At 35.0% G+C, this 26,822-nt stretch overlaps 1 protein-coding gene, 1 long non-coding RNA gene, 6 other non-coding genes and 1 pseudogene across 18 annotated transcripts in view; 7 read left to right on the plus strand and 2 right to left on the minus strand.

Annotated features, from left to right (window-relative positions):
• Positions 1-19,161, plus strand: part of LOC130459133 (uncharacterized) — a 28,021-nt gene extending 8,860 nt beyond the window's left edge. For 3 of the 11 annotated variants that reach the window (XR_008924780.1, XR_008924779.1, XR_008924783.1), the window contains 6 exons: positions 98-7,058; positions 7,751-7,810; positions 10,845-10,927; positions 12,585-12,662; positions 14,056-14,133; positions 18,855-19,161. This is a non-coding gene — a long non-coding RNA (uncharacterized lncRNA). Of the gene's footprint in view, positions 1-97; positions 7,124-7,750; positions 7,811-10,844; positions 10,928-12,584; positions 12,663-14,055; positions 15,200-18,854 lie in introns of all 11 variants that reach the window. The other 8 variants (XR_008924785.1, XR_008924786.1, XR_008924787.1 and 5 more) reach the window with 8 other exon arrangements.
• LOC130464582 (U1 spliceosomal RNA) lies at positions 155-315 on the minus strand. The gene has a single exon (XR_008924972.1). It is a non-coding gene; the product is annotated as a U1 spliceosomal RNA (small nuclear RNA).
• LOC130464444 (U6 spliceosomal RNA) lies at positions 5,822-5,924 on the plus strand. The gene has a single exon (XR_008924858.1). It is a non-coding gene; the product is annotated as a U6 spliceosomal RNA (small nuclear RNA).
• LOC130464704 (U2 spliceosomal RNA) lies at positions 5,966-6,154 on the plus strand. Its single transcript, XR_008925059.1, has one exon. It is a non-coding gene; the product is annotated as a U2 spliceosomal RNA (small nuclear RNA).
• Positions 8,151-8,347, plus strand: LOC130464648 (U2 spliceosomal RNA). Its single transcript, XR_008925016.1, has one exon. It is a non-coding gene; the product is annotated as a U2 spliceosomal RNA (small nuclear RNA).
• On the plus strand, positions 10,949-11,133 carry LOC130464681 (uncharacterized; annotated as a pseudogene).
• On the plus strand, positions 12,939-13,041 carry LOC130464777 (U6 spliceosomal RNA). The gene has a single exon (XR_008925127.1). It is a non-coding gene; the product is annotated as a U6 spliceosomal RNA (small nuclear RNA).
• Positions 15,046-15,207, minus strand: LOC130464526 (U1 spliceosomal RNA). The gene has a single exon (XR_008924929.1). It is a non-coding gene; the product is annotated as a U1 spliceosomal RNA (small nuclear RNA).
• Positions 19,162-24,797: 5,636 nt separating the features above from the next.
• On the plus strand, positions 24,798-25,769 carry LOC130462966 (uncharacterized). The gene is made up of 2 exons (XM_056831966.1): positions 24,798-24,842; positions 24,996-25,769. The coding sequence occupies exons 1-2, from the start codon at positions 24,798-24,800 to the stop codon at positions 25,767-25,769; spliced, it is 819 nt and encodes a 272-aa protein (XP_056687944.1).
• Positions 25,770-26,822: the final 1,053 nt, after the last annotated feature.

Below are 26,822 nucleotides of genomic sequence, written 5' to 3' on the forward strand. Positions count from 1 at the left end.
CTATTTTGTATAATCACATTACAATTGCCTATTTGATTACTTGGGAATATTAGGAGCAAGAGAGAGCTAACAGTAATTATTTTGTTTATCGTGTCAGTGTAAGCAGGCTATAAAGTTTCAGTAACTTACATTCAAGTTTGGATATGGAATTGGTTAGAGGTAGCGCGGACGCAGACCCCCACTGTCACAAATCATGACATACACTCTTCCTCTTTGGGAAGATGTTAAGCAGGCACCCCTCCTAAGTGCAATGGAGGCCACCTACCTAGGCCATGAGGCTTCTTGATCACCCATTGACCCTGTCCAGGTAAGTATGTTTCCCAGTATTCCACCCTATCAATTTATGCCTATGTTGCTATTCTCACTTTTGTTTGTATTGATGTGGGACAATAACCAAATATCCTAAGAAGTTTCTCCGAATGTAACAATCTAATAGGTTGTAGTTTATATTTCACTTTATGTGATGATATAGGGTCATCGATTCTCATACTGTAAGCTCTAAGCAGAATCATCTCCTAATACTCAATTATCATATTTTGTTGTCATGCTTTCTTTCAAGAAAGAAACTTTGCTAGTTGGTCTCGGTGGAACTTAATCTTGCATTTGAGAACAATTTTATGTAAGAAGTCAAGAAGGTGCTGTTAGTATTAAATTTTTCTGACATGACCATATAGACATTGTTGTAATTAACTTCCTTGATAGGATTTATACAGCAGAAAATAAAGGAAGAAGAAGTTGAATTTAATTGATATAGAAAATGTAAATGATGTTCAATCTTTTGAGAGTCTTGATTAGTTGATTCTCTCCCTCTAAAATTCCATTAAGGCTCCCTCAAAAATAATTAAGTTAAGGCAGCTAAAAAACCTACTAAGGCAAACATCGGAAAGGGAATACAGAGTATTGTTTTACGCATATAGGGAATATTATTGCTTGAATCCCCCTGTACCTAACATCCCCTTAGTACTTAGGGTAGATTTTGTTAAATATCATAAAGGTATTCATTTTGTAGCTGATTAGTTCTTCTGATATTGTTCAGCTAAACGCTTGTTTTGGAACATCTCAATTTAAGAGTCCCCCATCCCGTATGATTTATCTTTATTCCCTTTAGATTTTGGGCATGAGAAGGTATTTCGGTGGTTTTTGAGTTGGGTGGATAGCTATGGTGGTTTGCCGGATGGCCATAGTACATAAAATTAAGAAGTGGTACATAAGGTGTTTGTGATGGAATATGTGGTTATACACCGCAAGTTACATCTGCGAGACAGTGTTGCATTAACGCTGACTAATAGTAATGGGGTGGAAAATTGATTTGTCAATCCAGATGGTTTTTATGTTGTGTGGTCAATCACGGTTCGAGGGTTAGTAGTCTGTATGTTGTATGTATCTTTGTCCAGTGGGCTGTAGTAAGGTCTGGGAAAAGTGGAGAACATATGTTGTTCGAACTCCATCCCATATTTATGTTTTGGTTAGGTTTTGTTTCCCGTGGTGTTGCAGGAGGAGTGTTCCTCACTGCTGATACTCGAGAATAGAAGATAGAATTTAGGGAGAAAAGAAATCAGACTTTAGAAAAATAGAGAGAGAAAGAGATTAGGAGAATTTTGTAGAATTTTATTCATAATTATCCAAATGATCAATTGTCATATTTATATTACAAGTCTAAACTGATCACAAAAGTTGAATCACAATTCAACTACTAACTGAATTCTGTTACAAAAATAACAGAATGAATTTGGCGCCAAAAGTCAACAGAAGTCAAATGTTGACTTTTCTGTTATTGACTAATACTCCCTTAACATTCCTCCCTGCTTAAAGAAACTTGTCCCAAGTTTCATGGCACCACAAAATGAGGATATTTTGACTCAAATTCTGTAGCTACCTCCCATGTTGCATCACATGAAGGGGCTTCAGCCCACTGAACCAGATACTGTACTTGGGCATGGTTCTGAAATTTAACCACCCTCTTTTCAAATGTTGACTTAAGCTAGATGCACTTCAATCTAAAACGAGATTTCTGATGTAATCCACTAATCCTTCAATATTTGAATGGAGCATGTAGTACTTGATCCCAAGTCTATCTTAAACTAATCCAATTACTTAATAAGATCTGTTTAGTCCTTTCTTTTTAAGTTGTATTTATTTCGGGAGTACTCATTGTGAGGATTGGTGTGTATGTTAAGCGAAGCAAGATTTGCGACTGTATTTTCAGAATTGGAGTCATTACTCATATACTTGTTCCACTCTTATTTAGTTCACACATTTCTTTAGTCACGTTTCCCAATGCACATTTTTTATCACTAATATCTATCATTATGTGAAAGATAAAATTATAAAAAGTTGATATTTTGAAAATATGTATCAAAACGAGTTTAACAATATCACACATGACTATATTTTACCTTGCGCATAAATAACAAATTCCGGTCAAAGGATGGTGTTTGAATAGTTCTAAAGTCAAACTGTGTCAACTAAATAAGAATGGAGGAAATCTTTGTGTACTTTTTAGTCTTGATAGTTTGACCATGCTATTATTGGAACTTACTACTCATACGTAACTATGATTTTTAGGCTTTTGGGTTATTCAATTTTTTCATTTAGGTCTTAACTAGTGTATGCCCGTGCATTAGCACGTGATATATAAAATAAAGATTGTTAATTAACTAATCTTATAGAAAAGGGAAGGATTAATAATAATATTTGCATCTATCAAAACTATGTTTATCTATGGAATACTTTTCGCTAGTGTCTTGATGTTCATTTTTTTTTAACTTGCTAAATCTTCACGTAACAAAAAAAAATATGTGTCCTTTATCAGAGAATGGTGTCTAGAATTAAATTCTCATAATAGGTGTACGGATCCCCTATTAATTTATCATTGTTGGAATCTACAAAATTTTTCAAATTGAGAAAAAGGTTGCAAAGATGAATATAGATGAGAGCCTCGTCATATCATTGATAGTCATATCCTAGTGCAGTAGTGTTAATTCAAAATAATGGTACACATATTAACATGAAATAAATAACTGAAGAAAAGCCCATATACAAGATTCCACAAAATTTGTTAATTAATTAAACTCAACATGAGTATATCTTAAATATTCGCACAATAAAAAGTACTATTTAGTAGTTGGTGTGAGCATTCGTGTCTCCGCAAAGTAGCAAAGGTCGAATCTTCATACCCTTGAACATTTAACTGCAACTCTAGCTCTTAATAATTTGATCATCAATTACAGATGCAATTGACAAATGTTTTATACTTCAAGTTGAGTACCGAAATTATCACAAGTCATGCAAGAAATTACTATCTAAGTTGTGATATTGTTAAAAATCAGAACAAACAATAGAGAAAGAAGTGAATAAACAAAATCATTACCCCGAAGTAACCCAACTAATGAATAATTTAACCACCTCATTTGATATATATACCTACGCATATATATTCCATCGTGTGACTAAACATAACATGATTAAAGATCAAATATACACATTTAAGGTAAAGTTATTTCATAGTAGTTCAAAGACAAATCATGAACGTTCTTCAAAATCATTAGATATGGTGGCCAAATCCTTATGTTTTCAAGTTGAATATAAGCATTTCATGATAATCCTCTCAATAATGGCAACATTTCCTTTTCATATGTCTATCATGCAAGAGGCACACAGTAACCAACTAACCATGCAAAATATTCAAGGAAAACTACCGCCGAAACTGTCGCTCGACCTTTTCCATGTGGGTCATGTAGTAAGGTTTTTATAACATAATAGTAGTTCGTATTAATGAATATGGAAGATTGAATCAAGATTAAGAAGTATGATTCTCAAATAGAGTGAAGATTAGAAAGAAATATAGAAGAAAAAAAACAATTATATTTCATAAAACATAAGTAAACATAAAATTCCTCCTTACTTGATTCCATCTCTTGTTGTTTGCTCATACTTAAGATTTGAAGCACTCCTTCTGCACGACCCTAACTCAAATAAATAAACAAACATAGAGCACAACAAACATAGAGCACAACAAACTATTTAATCAACATTAAAGAAAAGGGTGGTACATTAGTTTAGAGAACAATATGATTTTGGGCGTTGGTGGCAAATTGGAATTAACCCAGACGTACATTCCACTAAGGAAAGATTTGATAGAAGTGTAGTACCACTTATGCGCTTGTATTGAAGATGGAAGAAAACCATAAACTAAATACAACCAAACCCCGAAACAAAACCAACATATAACTTATTAAGCAAATAACTTATGTTATCATCCCCGTAAAAAAAAACCTTATGTTAACCTCAATAGACAAACGTAAATCAATAGAAATTAACGAAGACATTGCACTGATGTTGATCCAAAGATGCAATGTAGGGCTTGTGTTTGTTGTTTGCATGTTAGTGCTATTTCAAGTGATTAGACCAAGGTGGTAGTTGGAAGTGATTGCGTGTCATGGGCTCATGGAATTTGTGGGTTCCTAGGTATGATAGAGAAGTTGGCTTTCCATTTATGGGTTGAGACTTGAGAGAGAAGATAAGTCGGTTTTTTGTTTCTTTAAAACTGATTTTTAGAGTGTTTAAAATTTGAAATCTAGAGGTATAAATGGGTTTGTGGAGGGAGTGAATGAGAATGCTTAGATGAGGTTTTGAAGGTCTCTCATTAAAATTGACATTCTTATTATCATATAGGATTTGGCAAAACTAGCAGGTAGCGTTTAGCGGTGGAGTAGCGGGTAGTTGTTGGAGTAGCGGGAAGCGGTCAATAGTAGCGGATTAGCGGGTAACGATTAGATGTCAAAGTAGCGGGTAACTAGTATGAGTGTTTGGTACAAGTAGCGATTCAGATTGTAAAATACAATAAAAGCTTTATATATATATTGTTTAAAACTTTATTATAATTTTATCAAATGCTACTCGTTATTTTCAAACGCTACTATTTTTGACATTTGACAAAAGCTACCCAACCCGCTAGCCGCTAACTCACATGCTACCTCACCAAACACTTGCAAATTTTACAAGCAGCGTTTTGAATAGGTCAAAACGCTACCCGCTACCTCAAACGCTACCGCCGAACACGCCCTTTCAATTTCCCGAGTTTGGGCACTCTGACATGGATACAACTTTATGGACAGTTGGGCACTTGTCACTTCTTTTTTGGGTTAAAACACTATATATTTTAATTATTTAGCTGGTCGGACACTTCTCTTTAGCATCTTAGTAAGTGCAGGGAACGAGGGACTAAGAGGATATCCTTGATTTACTTTCTTAAACCTTCATCCTTTTGAAATCTTGTTGTTCAAATATTTGGTCTTTAATAAATTCAGTAATTGACCCTTGTGATATGCCAATTAGGGGTCCACATCATGTTAGTGTTTGATCATTTCCTGTACCTTTGCTGTGTATTTGCTCAATTGTGGTGTCTTGTGATTCTTGAGCAGTTGAGCGTAGGATATAAGCGTTGACTTACAAGTGTGTAACTAGGAGAGTTGCATCAATATATTTCTTGCTGGGCAATGTTCAGATAATTTTCATGCTTTTAGGTTTTCCTTATTTTACAAGAAGCACATTCGCTGAATCACTGATTCTAGATTTGAGTATAAGATTAAGATGTAATAGAAAAGTAAGCTAGGTGGTTCCAATGAGATTTGGCAAGATGTATCCCTGACATCTGTTATTGTTGTTATTCTGTTTTACTAATGACTACTCCGTATTAGGTTATTGGAGTCTTGGACATCTGTTTGTTTTTCTGGTTGCAGCCGCTAAATTTCTCAGTCCCACATTGGAAAGGTTTGAATAATTTTCTCCCTATATTAAGTTCTGGCTTCCTCTAAGTATTGTCTCTTCGGAGACATCTGATAAAATTGGAACGATACAGAGAAGATTAGCATGGCCCCTGCGCACGGATGACACGCACAAATCGAGAAATGGTCCAATTTTTTTGGTCTTTTCAGTCTTTTTGGCTTATGGAACTCACACCTTTATGGCTTTCTCAATCTTTTGGCTATGATCAAGTATAGTATTTGTTCTTATCAGCTTGATATTTGATGATTGGGTCTCTCACTCATAATGATACTAAATTCATTTTTTAGAGGAGGATATTTCCGGATACTGGGATCCTCAAGTCTGTCGTATAGCCTGGCATGCCCCACCAAATCCATACGAATATTTTAAAGCACGAAATATCATGATACCATGTGTCATTCCATTGTTTGTATAAAAAAAAGTTTAAAAAAAAAACATCATGCATTGCCCTCTCTATTCTTCTTATCTATCATTTCCTCTTCCCCTTCTTAGAAATTGATTTTATTTGTTTCACATTCAAATTTCAATTTTGTCACACTTTAAATCATCAATTATGTTGTTTCAAAATTTTCGTATCCTCTCCTGGATTACATAGATAACATAATCATATATGAGTATGACTAGTGTGTTTATTTATACTTGTACTAGAATGGGATGACAGTATGCTTAATAAGAAATGTGCCATTACAGGGTCCGTGACTTAAATTTCTACTACATCAAGTATAAGATAGATTGGTCCCACAAAAACATATGAGGCTAAAGAATTCACCCTAAGTGCTACTAAAGGCACCATATATGAGGTTAAATGCCAGGATTGGCAGGGTGTCCTAAGTCTACTATCTGATGATCTGATTAACTAGGGTGAATTCGTTGTATTCTTAATCTTGAGCGTTGATTTAGTAAATGGGGAGGATCTTTAATATACTATCAGCTCCTTTCTTTCTCTTTTGGGCTATCTGAAACTTGATAGCAAATTACTCCTATTTCTTAGGCATATAATGCAGTAAGTCTTGAATTCCTGGTAAAGGCAGGAGCCGAGTTCGCCGAGATAAGTTCGCTAAGATTTGGCTGCAAACATCCCTTAGTGTGGCAAATAAATATCTGATCGCCCACTTTAGACTTGCAGCAGTTTTACTTCTGACTTTCTGAGTTCTGATTATGTCTATTTATCTGACCACATACTGTAATTCTCTTCAGGCAGCAGTAGAAGATTTCCGGAGTAGGTGATCCCACACTGAATGGCTGAAGAATGAGGTCGGAAAGAGAAAGAGGTACCGGAGTCGAAGAAAATCATACATTTCTTGTCCTTTTGGCTAAATACCTAAGATCAAGCCTAGTATGTGTTCTTGTCAGTTTAATGTCTGGTCTGGTGCACCCCATTAGATAATTTATCACAAAATTTGGAATTACTAATCTTAATTCCTTTGGTAGGGATATGGCCTGTGGTTGCCCTTACAATCAATGGAATTTTCTGTGAAAGATGGCTTCCATATACGGAAATCTCACAATTTCAAGAAACTTCAAATTATAAATTTGTCCATTTTCCTGGTTTTGTGCATTTAAAATGATGTCATTTTTAGAGGCGATCTTGTTAACTATAGGATAATGTATGTCTAAGCTGATGAGTCCATTATGGTATTGTGCTGTAGTTTTAATTTTAGAATTTAGAAGTTTTTTCTTAAGTTAATTTACGTACCTTTTTGTTGATTTATGGAATTCTCCAGATGGTGCCTACTTATTCTGTAATGGTATTTTGAAATCACCAACTCAATCTATGTTGTTCATATAATTGGTTTAAAATTTCAAAGCCTTTAGCTCGTTGTCTCTTACATATGTGTGAGATCATTGACCGAAATGTGGGGTGTTAAGCGACTGAATTCACATGGTATTTGAGACTGAAAGATGTTGTATTAACATTTGGGGCACATGATTCATTCGTTTACGTTCGCTTGTTCTTTTACAGTGCCAAACAACAACTGTTCAAGTACAACCCTTATCAAGACCAATCTGGGGAGGTTCCAATGTAAGCACCCTTACTCTTAAGTGATAATTCTGATAAACCTTTCTTCATTGTTCAAGATGGAACTTTGGAAAGTTCCTGTGTCGCTTTCGTTACCGTTAAAATTGTTTATGTGTGATAACCTTGCTCCAAGTCCACAAGATTCCATGACTTCTGGATCTATTGTTAATACATTATTTCATCCATGTACTCCAGAGTCCAAATATCAGAATAATAATACTGAGTTCCTGAAGTTCGCTGTGGACAAAATTCCCAAAATAAGGAGTTGTACCACATTGAAAATATACTAGGAGACTACAATAACTACAGGAAATAAAACCCAAGAATTGAGACTTCACAAATCATACCTTTCTCGGCCTTTTGGCTAAGATCAAGTGTAGTATCTGTTCTTATCAGTTTAATATCTGATACGTGGACCAATGGTCCACAACGATATTAAATTTATTTTTTAAGGGGGAAGTCCCACCACAGTAGCTTGCTGCTGGGGTCTTTAAGCGTCGCCCATGCGTTGCACTATTGCACGGGCCTGGCACACCCCACTTATTCAATATTAACATTCTTAGAAAAGAGTTTAACAGGACATGGAATTTCTACTAGGATAGCATAACTTTTTTAGAGTAGTACTCCACTTCGTATCTTAAATATGTTTAAGTTTTTAGGGACCGTTTTTAGAAGCTTCTGTTCTTCTCCATGTTTGATTATTTTCTAGAGTATATTTTTATATATTGTATTTGCAATGTTTTATGGCTCCAAATGAAAAAATTAGATGGCTTATTAATTATGAAAAATTTTATGTTTAAGATGGTTTTCGTTTAGTAAATCTATCATAACCAAGTCAATATTTGGAATCAAGTGAGTTAACTAGAAGTAAACATTTTGATGGCATAACTTTAAGGAACTCTTTATCTTATACTCGTAGTTGTTGAGGAAATTTTAGTCCCCTTTAGAAGGTTCAGTTCCACATTTCTACTCTATCACAAATTTTTATTTAAACTTGGCAATTTATAATTTTATGATTTTTTCAAAGCGTTCAATTACATCTTTTGCTGTATCTATTTCTGGTTATGACATACATTTACAATCAGCAAAAAAGGAACAAAATCGGTATTACTGTTGGTGTACTTACTGTGAATCAAATCATTAATATCTGTTCGATTTTTATTATTGTTAGGTTGTAGGTTTTGTGTGCTTGCAGAATCGAGTACATTTGCACCATCTTAATATTTCAGCCCCCATATTCGTTTAGTTTTATTTATATTATCACACTCGTCAAAGTATTCTCTCTTTGGAGACATCTGATAAATTTGGAACAGTGCGGAGAAGGTAGCATGGCCCTCCGAGCAAGAATGACACGCTCGCGAGTTTAATTAGCCAATAATACAAAAGTTGTAGCACTTTTCTAACCGTGCTGCTAATTATGCAAAGACATCTATTGAGAGAATCAACTCACGAGTAGTAAGTGGTTAAGTGGTTGATTTATGAATGCTAAGCTGAAACATTTTCATCTTACACAAACTAAGAAATGTTTTGCTTGCTATCTTAATGTGTTGATTCTACTTTGAAAAAATGTCATTTGTTTGATGTTGCTTCACAATTATGTATCTGGACTTTTTGGTTGCGCATTTGAGATGTTCTGCTGAATATGAACTTGAATTACTTTAATGGTGGATAAAGAGATTAATCTAACCTTGTGGATAGCAACACTATAATCAATCTACTTGAATGGCAAAGTTTGTCCAATCTTTGTGTTGATCTCCAATTATAGTATTTATACCTATATGAAGTAAGAACATATAACACCAACTAATGTTCCGTACCAAAGAGATTAGACTAGTAAATGAACAACATAATGGACCCAAATAAAAGTAAGAACGTATAAACCCACACCTATTTTATAAATGTATGTAAGATTTTAAAAGTTAGGAGAACTATCTACTTCTAAAAGGATATATTGTGAGTGGTTCTATAAAGGTTAGTGTTTAGCTTTATCATCCTAATAGGTTTAGGGGGTTTAGAGCATGTTTATCAAACACCAAGAGTTTAGACTTGAACCCAATAAAATACAATCTTTTATCTTTTATATCTCCCCAACACCAAACCCAACACCAACAATATTTAACAAGATTTATCAAACAACATCTCTAAAATGTCACTTTGCAAATAAAATACCAATGTCTAAAATGTCATTTTGCATTTTTAAAAAAAACATTATTGTTTGGTCCCCCATACGCCAAATGTCAAGTTTTCCATACATGAAGTTGGTTTTCCATTTTTTTAAATGGCTTCACTCTCTCTCCCTTCCTTTCTCTCTCATCTCTCTTCCTATTTTATTGTTTTTTATTCAATTCTCTCTCTTAAACACCAAAAGTTGGTGTTTGATAAATATTCTCTTAGGTAGTATGGAGTTTTATAAACAGGAGTTTTGAAGCTCATTGTTAGTTGTGTGTGTGCGCAACCAATTGTACGTGAGAGTGTCCAACTTGTGTAATGTATCATTTTGATTAGAGTAATATTCTGTGCATGCTCTAGTGAGGGATTTCGAAGAAGTCTGTTGATAGATTGATTTCCTAGCTTCTACATTACTCCTACCTCTCTGAATAAATAATCAGACGACTTCACGTAGCATAGGAAGACCAATTCTTTCATTTAAGGTCGCATGTGGGTAATGGGTTCATAATGAAACATTCAGAACCTTTTGTTGAGTGAAAATCAAGGACTAAGACTCTAAGAGGACTCTAAGGACTAAGACTCTAAGATACCCTAGTAATATGTTTGGTTTAAATTTTAAAGGGAAAGGGAGGGGAGGAAGCAGGAAGGAGTTGGCTTGCTAATTCTTTCCAGTTCAATTCCATTCCCCCATTTATAACAAGGTAGAATAGATCCTGATTTCTCCTTTTCCTTCCTGAATTCTTCATCCAAACACACTGGACACGTTAAATCTACTTCATATCTTCATCTGTCATTGTAGTGTTGTTGATTGCCATTTTGTGAACATGATGCCAAGAAGATAATACTTGTTGCTTCTGCCTTGCTTCAGTACATTATGGGAAATCTTCTGCAGTTAGTCACCCACATTGGCAGGTCAAATAAAGGGCTGAAATGACCAGAAAATAAGTAGAGGTATGTGAAACTGTACAAATCATACCTTTCTCGGCCTTTTGGCTAAGATCAAGTGTAGTATCTGTTCTTATCAGTTTAATATCTGATATGTGGACCAATGGTCCACAACGATATTAAATTTATTTTTTAAGGGGGAAGTCCCTCCACAGTAGGTCTTCAAGCGTCGCCCATGTCTTGCACTATTACATGAGCCTGGCGCACCCCACTAACCCATTATTCTAAAGAGTTCATTATGCAATATAAATTTTACCTGTCCAAGCAAAATAATCATAATGATAGATTGTTTGAAATGTAAAACTTAATTGATGGATTTTGGAATGGGAAGCTATTTGATTGATTTCTTTTGTTAGACCATGTGTCCTCTAATATCCTACACAAGGCTTGTTCGAACTGTAAAATTCCCGAAATTTTTGCTTATCTTGGTCACAACAGTTGGGGAAATAAATAACGAAATTGCACTTGGCTTGTTAGAATCTCCTTGAATGAACCCATTCAAATGTATGCTATTTTATGCGGCGAGCAGCTGGACATAGAGATTTCTCTGGTGCTCAGGATAGCAAGTGTAGAGCGGCTAGAGCCTACTTGAATGCCATAGTTCATTCAGTCTGTATTGGAAATAATGACACCAAAACCTGGAGGTTTAAGATGACACAGTTTAACAAGTGATCTCCAATTGCACTATATGTGGTATTTCTAAAATTCAATGGATTCAATTGAAGTGGACACTTTTGCATGGACAACATTTTTTAGGAACAGTGATGAACTGCAAAATTAGAGAACAGACAGAGCTCTTCATTGTTTCTCCTCACATACATGCTAATATGCTACGATTGCGAGTGATAAGAGGAAAAACTATTTATTTGTATACTAGTGTTTGGTATGTTTCCTTTGCATGAGCTCTTTGAGGTTATGAATGGAGTGCGTTAGCCCAACTTTTGTTTCTATGTACATTTATGGGATATATTGCTATGAACTTACACATTGATATGAAGATAAAGGGAAGAAGAGGGTTAAATGTGATTGGTAACAGGAGAAAAAACAACGATTGAAGATCACTACTAGCTTTCGAGAGGCTTCTTCCCTCCCGAATTGCAAAAGGAAGCTCAAATAAACTCTCAGTTATATTTGTAGACAATTCTTTTCCTTTCCTTCTCGCTCTCACCGCTAACTAATTGTCTGCTGCTTCCTCATACAGAATCATAAAGTCATATCCCTTAGTTCCCTCCCTTAGGTCAGTTCCTCCTTGCAGAGAGTTGTCTTCTTGGTGGAGACTGCACGGTCTATGCCTCTTGGGGCCATATTGTCCTTGTCTGATTTACAACATAGTTAACAAAGCAAAGTTCCAGTCAACTCTTTTGTCTTTTATTGATGTGCTTTGTTACATTTTTTGATAGAAAAATTATTTTCTTTTTCAAGGCAGGATAATAGGTAAGGTAGGAACATATGGTATTGAAATCTTCCTGTTTATTGCTATTGACAAAGATTTCACTTGGCAGAAAGAAGGGACTTTCACTTTTATGGATTTTGATTGGTTCTAAGTACAAGTATATGCTAAGAATAGCATTTCAATATTTCATACTTACGCTCATCTTGAACTGAAATTGGTGTGGGATCCTACCCCGAAAATTCTGACGTATTGTCATGTTTGCTACAACAGGTCCAGCACGTCAAATGGCGATCATCTATACTTAAAAAGTGCCAAAATTTGAAGATATTAAGTCAGGCGGGACACTAGGTAAACCTTTTTGCTCAACTTTCAATGTTGTCATGGAAGAAGTAGAGACTTGGCAAAGTATTTACTGAGGTTATTTTAGATATATGCAAACCTTCGGAAGCTACTCAGCTTATAGTGGACCTAAAAGACTGCATAAGAAATTAGATGTGGTTGGCCTTGGCACTGTGAGATGTTTAATCGAGTTTATGAGCTGCAACAAGTTGAGTATTAAGTCCCACATTGACAATATATGTAAATATATCCTTATTTATAAAGCTCTTGCTTCCTCTAAGTATTGTCTCTTCGGAGACATCTGATAAAATTGGAACGATACAGAGAAGATTAGCATGGCCCCTGCGCAAGGATGACACGCACAAATCGAGAAATGGTCCAAATTTTTTTGGTCTCTTTTGCCCCTCCTAAAATCTGAATTTCAGGATGCTGTTTACAGGAAAAATTGTTCTTATGGGTTGTTGTAAGCTCTTTGGAGGAACTACCTTTTAAAAGTATATGAATGTCACTTATTACAGCTGTTACACAATATTCTTTACTAAAGATAAAAAGAATAGTTCGCTTTGTGATTACTGTGTGGTGGTGAGGAGTAACTAATGAGGCACAGGAATTAGTATCATGTTATAGCTTGAATCTTTCTTTTTTTATGATGCTTGCTTTTGAAAAAACATTATTTATGTCTCTTTTGGTTATACCCATGTGATTAAGAAGGCATAAGACTAAGTCATATGTTAGCCTTGTGATTAAGGCACATCTGTTGTAGCTAGCCTTGTGATCAGAAGGCATAAGGCTTAGTCTCTGTTGTAGCCTTATGATTATGTCTGGTACTGGTACTTTTAGTTGCTGGGTGATTTTTGAGTTTAGGGCCTAGGGGTTAAGATCGATGTTCTCCCTCCACATGTGGATGTAGCTAAACCACATAAGTTTTTATGTTGTTTGCAATTCCTACGTTGCCCGCTACAAGCCTACAGCATCTACAGTTCTAATTAAATGAAGATTAGGCTTCATATCGGGTATTTTGATATAGTAATACTTATCTGTATGGTTAGAAGTTAATTAAACCTTTTGCAAGTGCTTGATGATACATGACATAGATCTTTTATTGTGGCCGAATGCCGATGCTTAATGGCAATATATTTTCTGTCCCTAGTTTTTGTTCCATCCATCATTTTTAATATTTAACTTCAACAAAGAAATGTAAGGAGATTCTGAAATGCATATAAGACATTTCTTTTTTAAATTTTTTTTTAGAATCTCAGTGATTGATGTTGTTGAAAAATTATCTCCCTTGGTGCCCTACTTACTGCTGCTGCTTTCCTTACTCCTTAGATAGTTAGATTTAACTTCTTTCTTATGTCTAACTGCAACCTTTATTTTTCTTTGGAATTTTTCCTTTTCGTAGTTATCATCCACGTATCATATTTTGACTGTCTCACTTGGAGAAGTGATAGTTGAAGCTGGAATGTCCGGAAAGATAGAGGTATGTAAGTTCTGTATGAAGCACACTTACCTGGTTTTCTCATTGGCCTGGCTATACAATCAAGTGTAGTAATTGTTATTCTGTATCAGTTTAATATGTGTGTTGTCACAGTTATAATTACATAAATTGTTAAACTATTTCATGGGCTTGGTTGACCCCTTCTAAGTCAGGCACCGTCTGATGTTAGAAGTGAATTTCTTGGTGGTCTTTTGTAGGCCTATGTCATTTGATGTGTATGTTGTATTCAACTGTGTTAGTTGACGGGGATCACGAAATACTTAATGTCCTAAGTTGGAGTACTTAACAACTTTCACAGTGAAAACATGTACACAACAAAGAGCTTCGAACTGCTTCAAACAGTTTTAACAAGGTCAAATAGTTATCGCAAGCTAAGTATAATAACAAGAGTTATCTGATTCCAGAATTGTGAATCTTTTGGCTGAACTTCCTTCTGCGATGATCCAACTTTTCTTGCTGTATTTCGTCTAATTGGTTCTGACGCCAGTCGCAAAAACCATGTCCTTAGAAACCCTAGCTTCATTGCAGAACCTCAAAGTTACCTATTCCTGGTTAGTGACAAATCAGAGAATTTTCAGAATGCGTAAGGATAGCTTGGAATGGGCGCTTAATCTTGTCGATGTCTTTAGTGGGTGGTTTATTGAAAGATTTGGTAACCTGAGTTCTTGTGGGGTTTGCAAATTATCAAGTTCTTGAGGATTGAATACTTGCATATTGTTGTAAAACTGCAGTAATGAACAATCTTTTGGGGGACAAACCAAAATGGCGGGGCAAATAAAAAGAGATGGAGAGAGTAGCACTTTCATGTTCCTTTTTATTTTCCTTATCCATTTTCATCCAACACCATTGCCATTGCTGTATCCATTAAAATTGAGAAAACTATGATGAAATTAGATAGGGGCCGCGCGAACGCAGGCCCCTACTATCACAAATTATGACATACACTCTTCCTCTTGGGAAGATGTTAGGCAGGCACCCCTCCTAATGTGCAATGGAGGCCACCTACCTAGGACATGGGCCTTCTTGATCGCCCATTGACCCCGTCCAGGTAAGTATGTTTCTAAGTAGTTCTCAGTTATATTTAATATTCATATATCTTATATGCACCTCGTTAGTCATTGATGTGGGATACTGTGTTTGTTTGTTGAATCCTTTCATGTATGCATTTTTTTTAATGTATTTCTACGGAACCCAGATATTATATAGAAGATAACAACGTGACAAGCAAAACATCATTAGTTGATCAATCAATGAATAGTAGATGTGCAGCCTGTACTGGAAACATAAACTACATAAATTTTGAGCCTTATGAAATCTTGGAAATTTTAGATTTAGATGACTGGAACACAATGGATCGACTTGTATCTAAAACAATTAGTATTTGTCTTTTGTATAGACTGCAGACAGGTGCTTCTTCATATCTCTTTGCTGGTATTTCTAATAGGCATGTTCAATCTTCTAGGTTTAGTACTGCCTTGATCTATTACTATATATTAGGATCGAAAACCTGTGATGTTATTCCCACCAGGTGGGTTAATGCATTTGACTTTTACCCCATACCTTGCATTTCAACTCGTGCATGATCTTCTTGATAACTACTTATTATAGTGACCAATAGTGCATGAGTTATTCTGCTATTGGTGAAAGGATGCTTGTCAACTAGATTTTCATCTTGAACTTGAGTGTGTCTTGACTCTTAAATGTTGGGGCGAGGATGATCAAATCCCCCCTTTGTCCTTTTCTTATTTATTCTCTGATGCTTTAGAACCTGTCAATTTAATAGTTCTCCGTTCCATATGATTTTTCTTTCTCCCCTTTGAATTTTGGGGATTGGAAGGTACTTTGGTGGATTGGAGGTGGGAGAATATGGTGGTATGTCAAAAGACTGTAGTGGTATACGAAATATAAGATGGTTATCATGAAATACAAGAGTATGTTACTCAAATTACACATATAGGATGTAGTGGTACATAAGGTACTTTGTGGTGGAATATTTGGTGATATACAACGCAATTTACAATGGTAATGTCGTGATGGTGAATCACATTGATGGGGTGAAAATTGTTTAGTTGATCCTTAGGGTTTGTGAGGTAGGAGGCATAGACATAAGGTCACATATCAAAATTTTAAATCGCGTGGTCGGTCAATCATCATGTGAGGGTTGCTAATCTGTATGGTAAATGTAACTTTGTCCCATGGGGTGTGATATGGTTTGGGGAAAGTGGAGAGCATTAAGTTATGCCAACTCTATTCCACATCCATTTGAACATTCTACATTTCTACCCCTCCTTCCACTCCTCACTGTTCTCCTATGTCTTCTTCAGATTCTTCTGCTATCCTTCCGCAAAATTTAACCCTTGATCTTTCAGAGTCGTCTTTACAGACACATCTCACTCTCAGAAAGTCTACAAGGCCACGTAAACCACCTTTTTATCTTGACTCTTATCACTATCACACTAAGATATATGCAGAGGGAGGCTTGGTTGGCAAGCTGGATTTCCTATCTCACACAAGGCCTGATTTGTGTTTCTCTATTCAATTGTGGAGTCAATTCATGCATATGCCAAGAATGTCTCATGTCTTAGCCCTGCATCATGTCTTTAGATATGTGGTCAGCTGCAGGTCAGGGTATATTGCTCAAAGCTTCAGGTTCCCTAACTCTACAAACCTTTTCAGATAGTGCTTGGGCAGCTTGTCCTAACACTAGAAAATCTATCACTGGATAAAGCATTTTGTTTGGTCATTCTCATGTCACATTGAATTCCATGAAGCAAGGAACTATTTCTAACAGCTCGACTGAGGTTGCATATAGTGTCATGGCAGCAGCATCTGTCACATGGTTTGTGAGTCTTTTAGAAGAGATTGGTGTTACTAATTTAAAACCAGTGAATCTCCAATGTCTGCTATTTCTATAACAAGGAGCCCAGTCTTTCATGAGAAAACCAAACATATCAAACTAGCCTGTCATTCCACAAGAGACAAAGTGTTACAAGGTTTGATGCAGCACAGAGCAGCAAGCAAGCAGTCCCAGCTTTACAAAGCTGGACTTACTCTCACTGGATTCTACCCCTTGTAACTGATTCTATCACATGGTGTCAGCTAGGCTTCTTACAGCATGAATGTTAGTGCGGCATGATTGGATGCTAGTTTATTCCTGCTTTCATATTGGTTATGACAACAATACACTGTCCTAGTATATATAGAGTAGATGCCTCTATTTTCTAGTTAATTAAGATAGGTTATTACTTGTACTCAAAACAAATTCTCTCAATATATTCCTTCTCTCTGCAGTTCTGTTTACACTTCTGTTTACACTGCTGAGAACCAAACTGTTCTTCACATCTTTGTTTGATGTTTGATTGAAGTTTTAAACAGTATAAGGTGTTAAAATCCGTCAAATTATCAGAAAAGGTGGCTTCCTATGTCGCAAATTTACTGTCAGGCGATCCACCAGTGGCGTTACCTGCAGCAGAATCCATAGTGTTCATCAGAACATTCACAAAACCTATTAGATTGCTAGTAAATTTAGACATGGCAAATGGGTTGTTTGAATCAGATTTGGATCGGGCCATTTCGGGTCACTTTTACTTCGCTTCGGGTATGGGTCGGGTCCAATCGGGTTTCAGGTTTATTTGGTTTTTTTGATAGTAGGATCGGGTCTGGTTTTGTTCACAGGATCTGGAATACTTTCACTCCTAGTACTACACGAGAAATTCTTAGTCTTGACCTTCCAAGTGCAGATATAGGTGATCAGATTCTTTGGAGGGACAATGGTAATGGGAAAGCTACGGTTAAATCGGTTTATGAACATCTAATTCTGAGTAGGGAGAAGGATAATGGGACTTTAGATACAAGTAAGTTACGGAAAAAGTTGTGGAAGTGCAGCATATACCCAAAATGGAGAATTTTTGTGTGGAAAATCATGAATAATGCCATAGCTACTAAGAAGAATCTCAATAAGAGAGGTATTATTTTTTTAGAGGAGTAAAGCCTGAAGTAGATGGAAGAAATGTAGAAACAGAAGGTGCTAAGGTTCTGCTATAAATGCAGGACAAGCTGAGATGAAGGCTATTCTTATTGGTATGCAAAGAGTGATTACACACCAAATCCAGTCTGTTGTATTAATAGCATCAGAACTTTGAGAGAGTATCCATGTTGCAGATTGGAGTTGGCTACTATTTGAAATGAGACTAGACAGATTGTTAGTAGGTTAGAGAATTGTATAATAATTAAGTGCAGCATGGATAGAGTTAAGGTTGCTCATGATCTAGCTATTAAAGCTAGAAAGCATGGGTGATTTCTGTTTCTTTCTTTTGTTTGTAATTTCTGCCAATAAATAAATAAATTTGACAATAACATTAAAGTTTAAAGAAACTTGTATTATTTAGTTTAAACTATTGGTATTCGAGTAGGGCGGCTTCTCCCCTCTCTCCTTCTTTTCTCTCTTTTTAGGGTTTACAAAAATTAGGGTTTTCTAGGGCGGAAATAACCAATTTTTTTCGGAAATTTGGCTATTTTCGCCCCTTCTCTTTCAACTCTGTTGTGTTTTTGCGTTAGATCTCAATAAAACTACATAGTTTCAGTGTAGTAAGTACCCCTATGGTGGGTTTGATTGTTTTAGTGTAGTAAGTATCCCTATGGTGAGTTTGTTTTTAGTTAAGTTTTGTGTGTTTAGTTTACTTCATGTTGTTTCTTTGGTAAAGATTTATGCGGGATCGAAGAGGATGTCAATCTTTCGACTACAATCAGACGAATCAGACGGAAATCATATTTATCACGGCTACAACAGATCTAAAGACCCCCTCGTCAATGAAGGATGTAAATCATAGCGATATAAAAGAGGGCATACAGAATGTTTGATATACTACGATCGTAGCTATGGTGAAAGGAAGTTTTTATTTGATTCGATTGTTATGTATTTGTTAGATTTAAATCTTTATGTAGATGTCGTATGTTATCAATGAATTAATTTGTTTATCAAAAAAAAAACAAAAAACTATTGCCATTCGAGTTGTTCTTCGTACGGATCGATTTCCCGCTTATTTAAATTTTACGGTTATATTCAATTCCGGTTATTTCGGTTTCGAGTTAAGATCAGTTCAATTACTTCGGTTTGGGTCGATTTAGGTATGGGGTTATTTCGGGTCAAATCAATTTTGGGTCTGTTTCGATTTTGAATCCGATCAATTTAGATTTCTGGTCTTAATATATATTGTATTTCTCAATGTTGTCGCTATACGCGAACAAGCAACAACACTTCATTATGAAGGGTGAGTAAAGATGCCTAGGGGTACCGCCTTTAAACGACGGTTGGCCTTATTATGTGGAGGCATTGCTCGTGAACGAGTAGTTTGTAAGAAGTCACCAAATGCATAAAAAAATTATGATAAAGTTAATGCAAAATGAAATGCTTAATACACAAAGTTAAGCAAATATAATTGATTGATAGGTAATGAAAAATCTGGACAAACATTAATTCGTGAAGCATAGTACCTCCATGGTTGAATGTACGGAAAAATACACAACGTAACTGCCAGAGATTCTTCAATACATGAGAGAAAACGCTACGAACTATTGCTACGCTACTGCTAGGCTACTAAGCTTAGGACTACACTAAGTGATAGGGCTAAGGCTGTAAAAGTAAGAAATACTTTGTTTGTGTGTTGATGATGTCCTTCAATTGTAAAGGTTGATTTTTTATGTATGTAATTATATACCCCCAAGAGGCGGTTGAAGACCGGTTTGCAGAAGAGTGGGAGTTGCTCCCGTAACTGCTTGGATGAGAGAGAGTAAACCGGGTGATCATGGTCACGTCAGTCTTGACTTATTCCACGCCCGCAAATTTTTGGCTATACCCGGGTACAGCCAAAGCTGGCTGTACCCCCATCCAAAACGATGTCGTTTTGTGTTGTTTAAAATGAACATTAATATACTGGTACAAAAATGAACATTTAATATTTCGAAAATGAACATTTATTTATTTATTTGGAATGAACATTTACTATTTTGGAAATGAACATTTATTTATTTATTTGGAAATAAACTACAAAAATGAACATTTACTATTTCGGAAATGAACATTTATTTATTTATTTGGAATGAACATTTACTATTTTGGAAATGAACATTTATTTATTTATTGGGAAATAAACAATATAGGCGCTTGTAAAAACATAAAAGACCAATGAAGTGAACAATTTCATTATGAACATTAACCATATATTTATTATGAACAAACCAATAAACAAGAAAGAACAAATAATTCAACAAAAAAGAACAAACAATATAAAAAAGAACATAAAATTCCAGAAAAAAGAACAGCCAATACTAAAATTATGAACAATTTTATGATGAATTTTAAAGCCAACATGAAAGAACAAACAATACAACAAGAAAGAAAAAATACTGGTACAAAAATGAACATTTACTATTTCGGAAATGAACATTTATTTATTTATTTGGAATGAACATTTACTATTTTGGAAATGAACATTTATTTATTTATTTGGAATGAACATTTACTATTTTGAAAATGAACATTTATTTATTTATTTGGAAATAAACAATATAGGCGCTTGTAAAAACATAAAAGACCAATGAAGTGAAAATTTTCATTATGAACATTAACCATATATTTATTGTGAACAAACAAATAAACAAGAAAGAACAAATAATTCAACAAAAAAGAACAAACAATATAAAAAAGAACATAAAATTCCAGAAAAAAGAACAAACAATACAACAATTATGAACAATTTTATGATGAATTTTAAAGCCAACATGAAAGAACAAACAATACAACAATAAGTTTGATGAATGAATTTAAAAAACAACAAGAAAGAACAAACGGTACGACAAGAAAGAACAAACAATACAAGAAGAAAGAGTAAAAGATTAATGAAGAGTTTAATTATGAACATTAACGTACCATATGATTATTATAAACAAACAAATAAACAAGAAAGAACAAACAATATAAAAAGAACATAAAATTCAAAGAACAAACAATACAAAAAGAAAGAATAAAAGATTAATGAAGAGTTTAATTATGAACATTAACCATATGATTATTATAAACAAACAAATAAACAAGAAAGAACAAACAATATAAAAAAGAACATAAAATTCCAGAAGAAAGAACAAAAAATACAACAATTATGAAAATTTGATGATGAATTTAAAAAACAACATGAAAGAACAAACAGTACAACAAGAAAGAACAAACAGTACAATAAGAATGAACAAACAGTACAATAAAAAAGAACAAACAGTCGACAAGAATGAACAAACAATACGAGCGTGTCGTTTTTGGGGGGTACAGCCAGAGCTGGCTGTACCCGGGTACAGCAGTTAGCGATTGTTCCACGCCTTCTAACTTCCTTTGGCACTGAGAAATTGCTTCTTTGGGCTCGCGCTTCCCTTGGGTTGATCCTTTGTTGGGCTGCTCGGTTTCTTCCTCTTGGGTTTGTACCTTGATTGGGCTTGACTTAACAGTTGGGCCTTTGTTAATTTAGGGCTTTTGACCTACATATATCATTGCTAAGGGTAGGTTTCAAAATGTGTACACCACTCAAATATCTTTTTAAAAAAATATATTTTTACTATTATATAATTGAATATATTTACAGTCAAACTAGTGCATAAATGTACCCGTTAAACTATTGCAAAATTTCTAAAGCGGAGGGATTAGTTCCAACTACTTTCTTTGTATCTCGTTATATGTAATGCGTTTTAACTTTTGCACAATTTATATATTATTAGCGTGATTTTGACCATTTGAATGTACACCAAATTGATTACAAATGCACCAAATTGATTAGTGGAATGAACTGTGATTATAATTGGCATGCACTTCTAAAGATAAGAGGAAAATTGCTTCTGCCATTTTGTTGCAGAATTGACTTAGTCAACCAATCAATCACCTTCTTTCAAAGTGGAATAGCTATAGTGATAACGAAAATACCATACTCGTATGGTGGTGTACTTAAATGTCAATTTTCTGTTTTGTTTAAATGGCAATGCTTTCTATCATAACAAAATTATACTCTATTCCCTTTGTCAAAACTATTACTAGTCCACATATTCCAAGTATTCCAAACGAAGATAGTACGAGTAATTTGGTTGTTCAAAAAACGAGGAGAGATTTTAATCTATTACCTATCTATTACCTATTCACTATAGTAACCAAGACTCTTTTGTTAGCCGCATAACCGGTAACAAATAGCGGGAATATAAATGAATCTACGTGTTATTTGGCAAGAAAAGTAACAACATAATATCCTTGGTAATGGACTCTTATCTCAAACTTGGTGTTTTTCTAAATGAATTTGCATTTTCACATAATACCACTCCTTTAAATGGTAAGAGACGTTAATGAAAATTTATGAAGAAAAAGAGATAATTTGGAGCAAGTCTACCCGGGGTACGTTGTCACTTAAGCGATACTTTTGGACTGAGTTAACATTATCATGAGTCATAATATGAAATTGCTAACCACCTCTTATAGGAGGGTTGAATTAACATTATCATGAGAATGAATATTGATTTATTTTGCAATTTACTTACAAAAATTTATTCTCATTGTCAACGTTTATAATCGAATATCATACGAGCTATGAGTGCGTCATTCTTAATCAGTGGAAATTCTCAATTGACATGATGGTCCTATTATTTTAAGTTGCATTATTAGAGTAGTTGCTTTTGGCTTGACATGAATGATGAATTGTAATCATCCCAATAAAAATAGAAAGTTAAATCCACTTGTACGTGAAAGCTCTTATTCTCTTAATCGATTCCTTCATTCAAATATGGTAGGCATAACTTTAATAGTTCTAATAGTTGTTGCTGACTATCCAATATCCATGGTGTTCTACTTCTACGTGTTGTTGGCTGTGTTAGGAAACGGAGAAAAGAAATGCAGAAGATCCTGACACGTGTTTTTTTTACATCTTTCGAGATTAGAGATTATAAGCTCATTGTCGTTTTTTTTTTACTAATTCCTTGAGAAACTTGTTGTATTCCCTCTGTATTTATTTAAGAGATGCACTTGATCGGATATGAGTATTAAGAAGAAAAGTTGAATGAAATAAAGTAATAAAACAAGTGGAGTTGGTTAGATATTTTAATAAGTAAAACAAGTGAGGACCATGTCATTTTAAGGAGTGAGGGGTGGGAGTGGGGTATAGATAGATTATTTAATTAGATGATGGGGTTGATAAGTTACTAAAAATGACAAGTGTATCTTTTAAATAAATACGGCCGGAAAAAACAAATATATCCCTTAAATAAATACAAAGAAGTGTTTTTTTCCCAGTCTTTCATTTGTATTTTTCTTGTATATCGTGGTTCAAACTATTAGTCTTTTTTTATTTTACTAGTTGTTGTTGACTATCCAATATCCATGGTGTTCTACGAGGGTTTCTGAGACTCTACCAGCTAGAGTCTTTGAAGACTATACCAAGGGTATAAAGGTAAATGCAAGGGGATGAAGTTGTTTGGCCCACTTTTAATTTCTTTCTCCTTTTATTTCTCATTCTCTCTCTTAAAATCTGGTCCAAAATTCAAAATTCAAAAAATATAATTTGTTTTCCTTTTAATTATTTTGGGGAAATATTGTTGGCAACTGTAAATTGTAATAACTGATGTAATAAAATTTAACACCCAACTTTTCACTCTCTCTCCTAAAACTTACCTGGGAAGCTTCAGTTCTTGCAGTTCGTCTCCCGCTCGTTTCGTTTCTTCTCCCTCCAAATTCGGAATCATCAATCGATTAACCGCCTCCCATTCTACAACTTCGTAACTGCCGTAAAACCGCCGCACTTCTTAACTGCCGTCCCGTACTATATAATTGATAGGAGGTTGAAGTTTTTTCTTGCGAGAGGAAGTTGGTGAATTGCGAAATCTCAGGTAGAGTTAATCTTTATTGAAGAATATTGTATAGGTATTCTGCTGTTATAATCTAGGGTTCATTTCGATTTTGGGTAAAAATCTGATTTTTATTAACAATAATATAATTAGGGTTTATAATTATGGATTTGGTATGATTTTTATGCAATTCTGATATAAGTTGGTGATTATTATGCAAGTTGTATGATTTCTGGAATATAGAAAGTGTTGATTTTTTACATAGTTTGGAAATTTGCATGCAATTTTACATTGTAGTTGGAAATGACTTTGTACTCTGTAATAAATAATCTTTATCTGATTCAAGTTAGTAATGAATTTGTAGTCATAAATCTTTATCTGAATTATAGTTATAATATGTATTAATTAGATGGTTTGGAGTGGGTTCTGTTATAATAAATTTGATTAATAATCCCGAGGTACAAAAATTGTTCTTTAATTGTTATTTTGATTTCTGCTTATGTTGGTCAAAATGTTCTTAAAATATGTTAATGTTTGTGTATTTTGTCATGAATATCCCAAAACATGGTTACTCGTTTATTGAATTGTTATATAAATTGACCAAACGTAGGGTTTAATATTGCTTATATTTGTTATGTTTTGGTTATGTGTTCATCTGTTGCTTCTTATTCAGTGTCGTATTTGTTTGGTAATGCCTAGCTGTTCTGAAAGTTCAAAATCCTGAAGTAATTGTTAGTTTGTTATTCAGTTTCTTATTCACTTTATTGGCCCCTTGTAATTTCATGATGGTCTTCAAAAAGGGTCACACCGGATCAAATAAGCAATGGGTGAGTGTTGTTAAGTGTTGTTTATATAATTTTATGATAGCCATATAATATTTTGGTTGGTATTACTTAATATTGTATATGTCTTTTCATTAAATAATCATGAATATGTTTGTGCATTACGTAATCATGGAATTTGTTTTCGTATATTAGCAGAAATTTGCAATGAATGAAGTTTTTAAGGATAAACCTCCCCAGGTACCCGGCACTAGTAACCGTAAGAAGTATGTGGAACCGGAAATTGATGAAGATGATGAAGAGTACGAGGAAGATCTCGTTGGATCAGGGGATGATAGTGAAGATACACCATATGAAGAGGAGGGTGAGGAGTTAGAGGACGAAGAAGAAGACGACGACGAAGAGTATGTAGATAAGGATGAGGATGAGGGGGAAAATGATGTTGGTGTAAAGTGTAAGTTGAAAAATCAGGGCAGGAAAACGGGTAATGCTAAAGGAAGGCGTCCTGTTGTTGTAGAGGAGGATGATGAGTTTTATGATGATCTTGAAGTTGATGCTCGTGCTAAGTTGAAGATGAAAGAGCGCAGTAGGAAGTATGCTAAGAGCAGGCGTTTAGCTAATGATGTAGAGGATGAAGGAAATGATGATGAAGAGGATGACGAGGAAGATGGAGAAGCTGATGTCCGTAGAGTGGGGAAGAAACATCCGAAGCATGTAGGCCAAAATGTTAGGCGGTATCCAGAAGATGAACAACATGGGTTGAGGAAGAAACATTTGAAGGTGATTAGGAAGAGGCGTCGTGGGGATACTGATGACGAGGAAGAACAGGGGAAGCTTGTGAAGAAGAAGTTGTTGCTGAAGAAAAAGGTTGGTAAGATTGTTGATAAAGAGCGTAGAAAAGGAAAGTCTCCTCTTAAAGATAAGGGAATGACTAAGAGAGGCAAGAATAAGAGAGTGTTTCTGCGGGTATGAATGACATCTATACCGTTATTTTAATATGTATTCATTAAATTAGTATCAACTAGTTGTTTAATAATATGTTGTTGTACCCTCTGATCAGGTTCCAATCCCCCAACATCCAATATCTAGGGGTGAATATGCCAAGTGTCATGATGTTGTAGTTGCTACCCAAAGGGCTAATTGCGATCGCAAGGTATATGGTAATTTAATTCTTGAGATTATGATTATGTGATTGTGAAGCAGATATTATGTTAGGTTCTGACTTACTTAATGGCATGTTGGTAGCAACCGAGTGTTATATGCCGCACTGATGCTTTCTCAAAGATCATTGCTGGATTTGATGACTCTAGAAGAGCCTGTGTGCAAAAAATGGGGTTTGGAGGATTGTTGGAGTTGAAAATATCCAAGCTTCCGAGGCAGCTTTGTTATTGGCTGATGACCAGATTGGACGGAGTCAACAGTTATCTGGTAGGTGGTGACGGGCATGTGTTGCCGATCACACCTGGCCATTGGGAAGATGTGTTTGCACTACTACAAAAATGGGCAAAGAGACCCGTCCAAAATAGCCGAAGAGACCTCCTTAAAGGGGGTCTCTAGATGGGGGGGTCTCTTTTTAAAAGAGACCCCCTCTCCTAGAGGGGGTCTGTTTGTTAAAAGCTAGAGACCCCTTACGTAAGAAAAGGGGTCTCTTATATAAAGTTTGTCAAAAATATTTTAGAGGGGAAAGAGACCCCTTTTTAGAGATATGGGATCTTTTTGTTAAAAATATTCAGACCCCATAGGTAAGATAGGGGGTCTCTTTGAATTTCTTTAATTTTTTTATTCACGAAATTAAGACCCCATATCTCAGATATGGGGTCTCTTTGAAATTTTTTAGTATTATAACTAGAGAGCTCTTTTTATACATAACGGGTCTTTTTTCATTTATATTTTTTAAAAACACATTAGATAATAGCAGGTATAAACCTGTAGTTTACTTAAACCTGATGCTATTAAACTTTAAACCTGCTGTTAAACGTGTTTACACCTGCTGCATTCAGAAGTCGTGTTAAACTTGTAACTTAC

This window comes from Spinacia oleracea, chromosome 6 (genome assembly GCF_020520425.1).
Source record: "Spinacia oleracea cultivar Varoflay chromosome 6, BTI_SOV_V1, whole genome shotgun sequence".
In the NCBI taxonomy this organism is placed as follows: domain Eukaryota; kingdom Viridiplantae; phylum Streptophyta; class Magnoliopsida; order Caryophyllales; family Amaranthaceae; genus Spinacia; species Spinacia oleracea.

Excerpts from the sequence above, each read along its gene's own strand:
- LOC130462966 (XM_056831966.1), top strand. The coding sequence starts at position 24,798 with ATGATGGTCTTCAAAAAGGGTCACACCGGATCAAATAAGCAATGG. Across the intron at positions 24,843-24,995 it reads CCGGATCAAATAAGCAATGG|AAATTTGCAATGAATGAAGT; the intron begins GTGAGTGTTGTT and ends GTATATTAGCAG.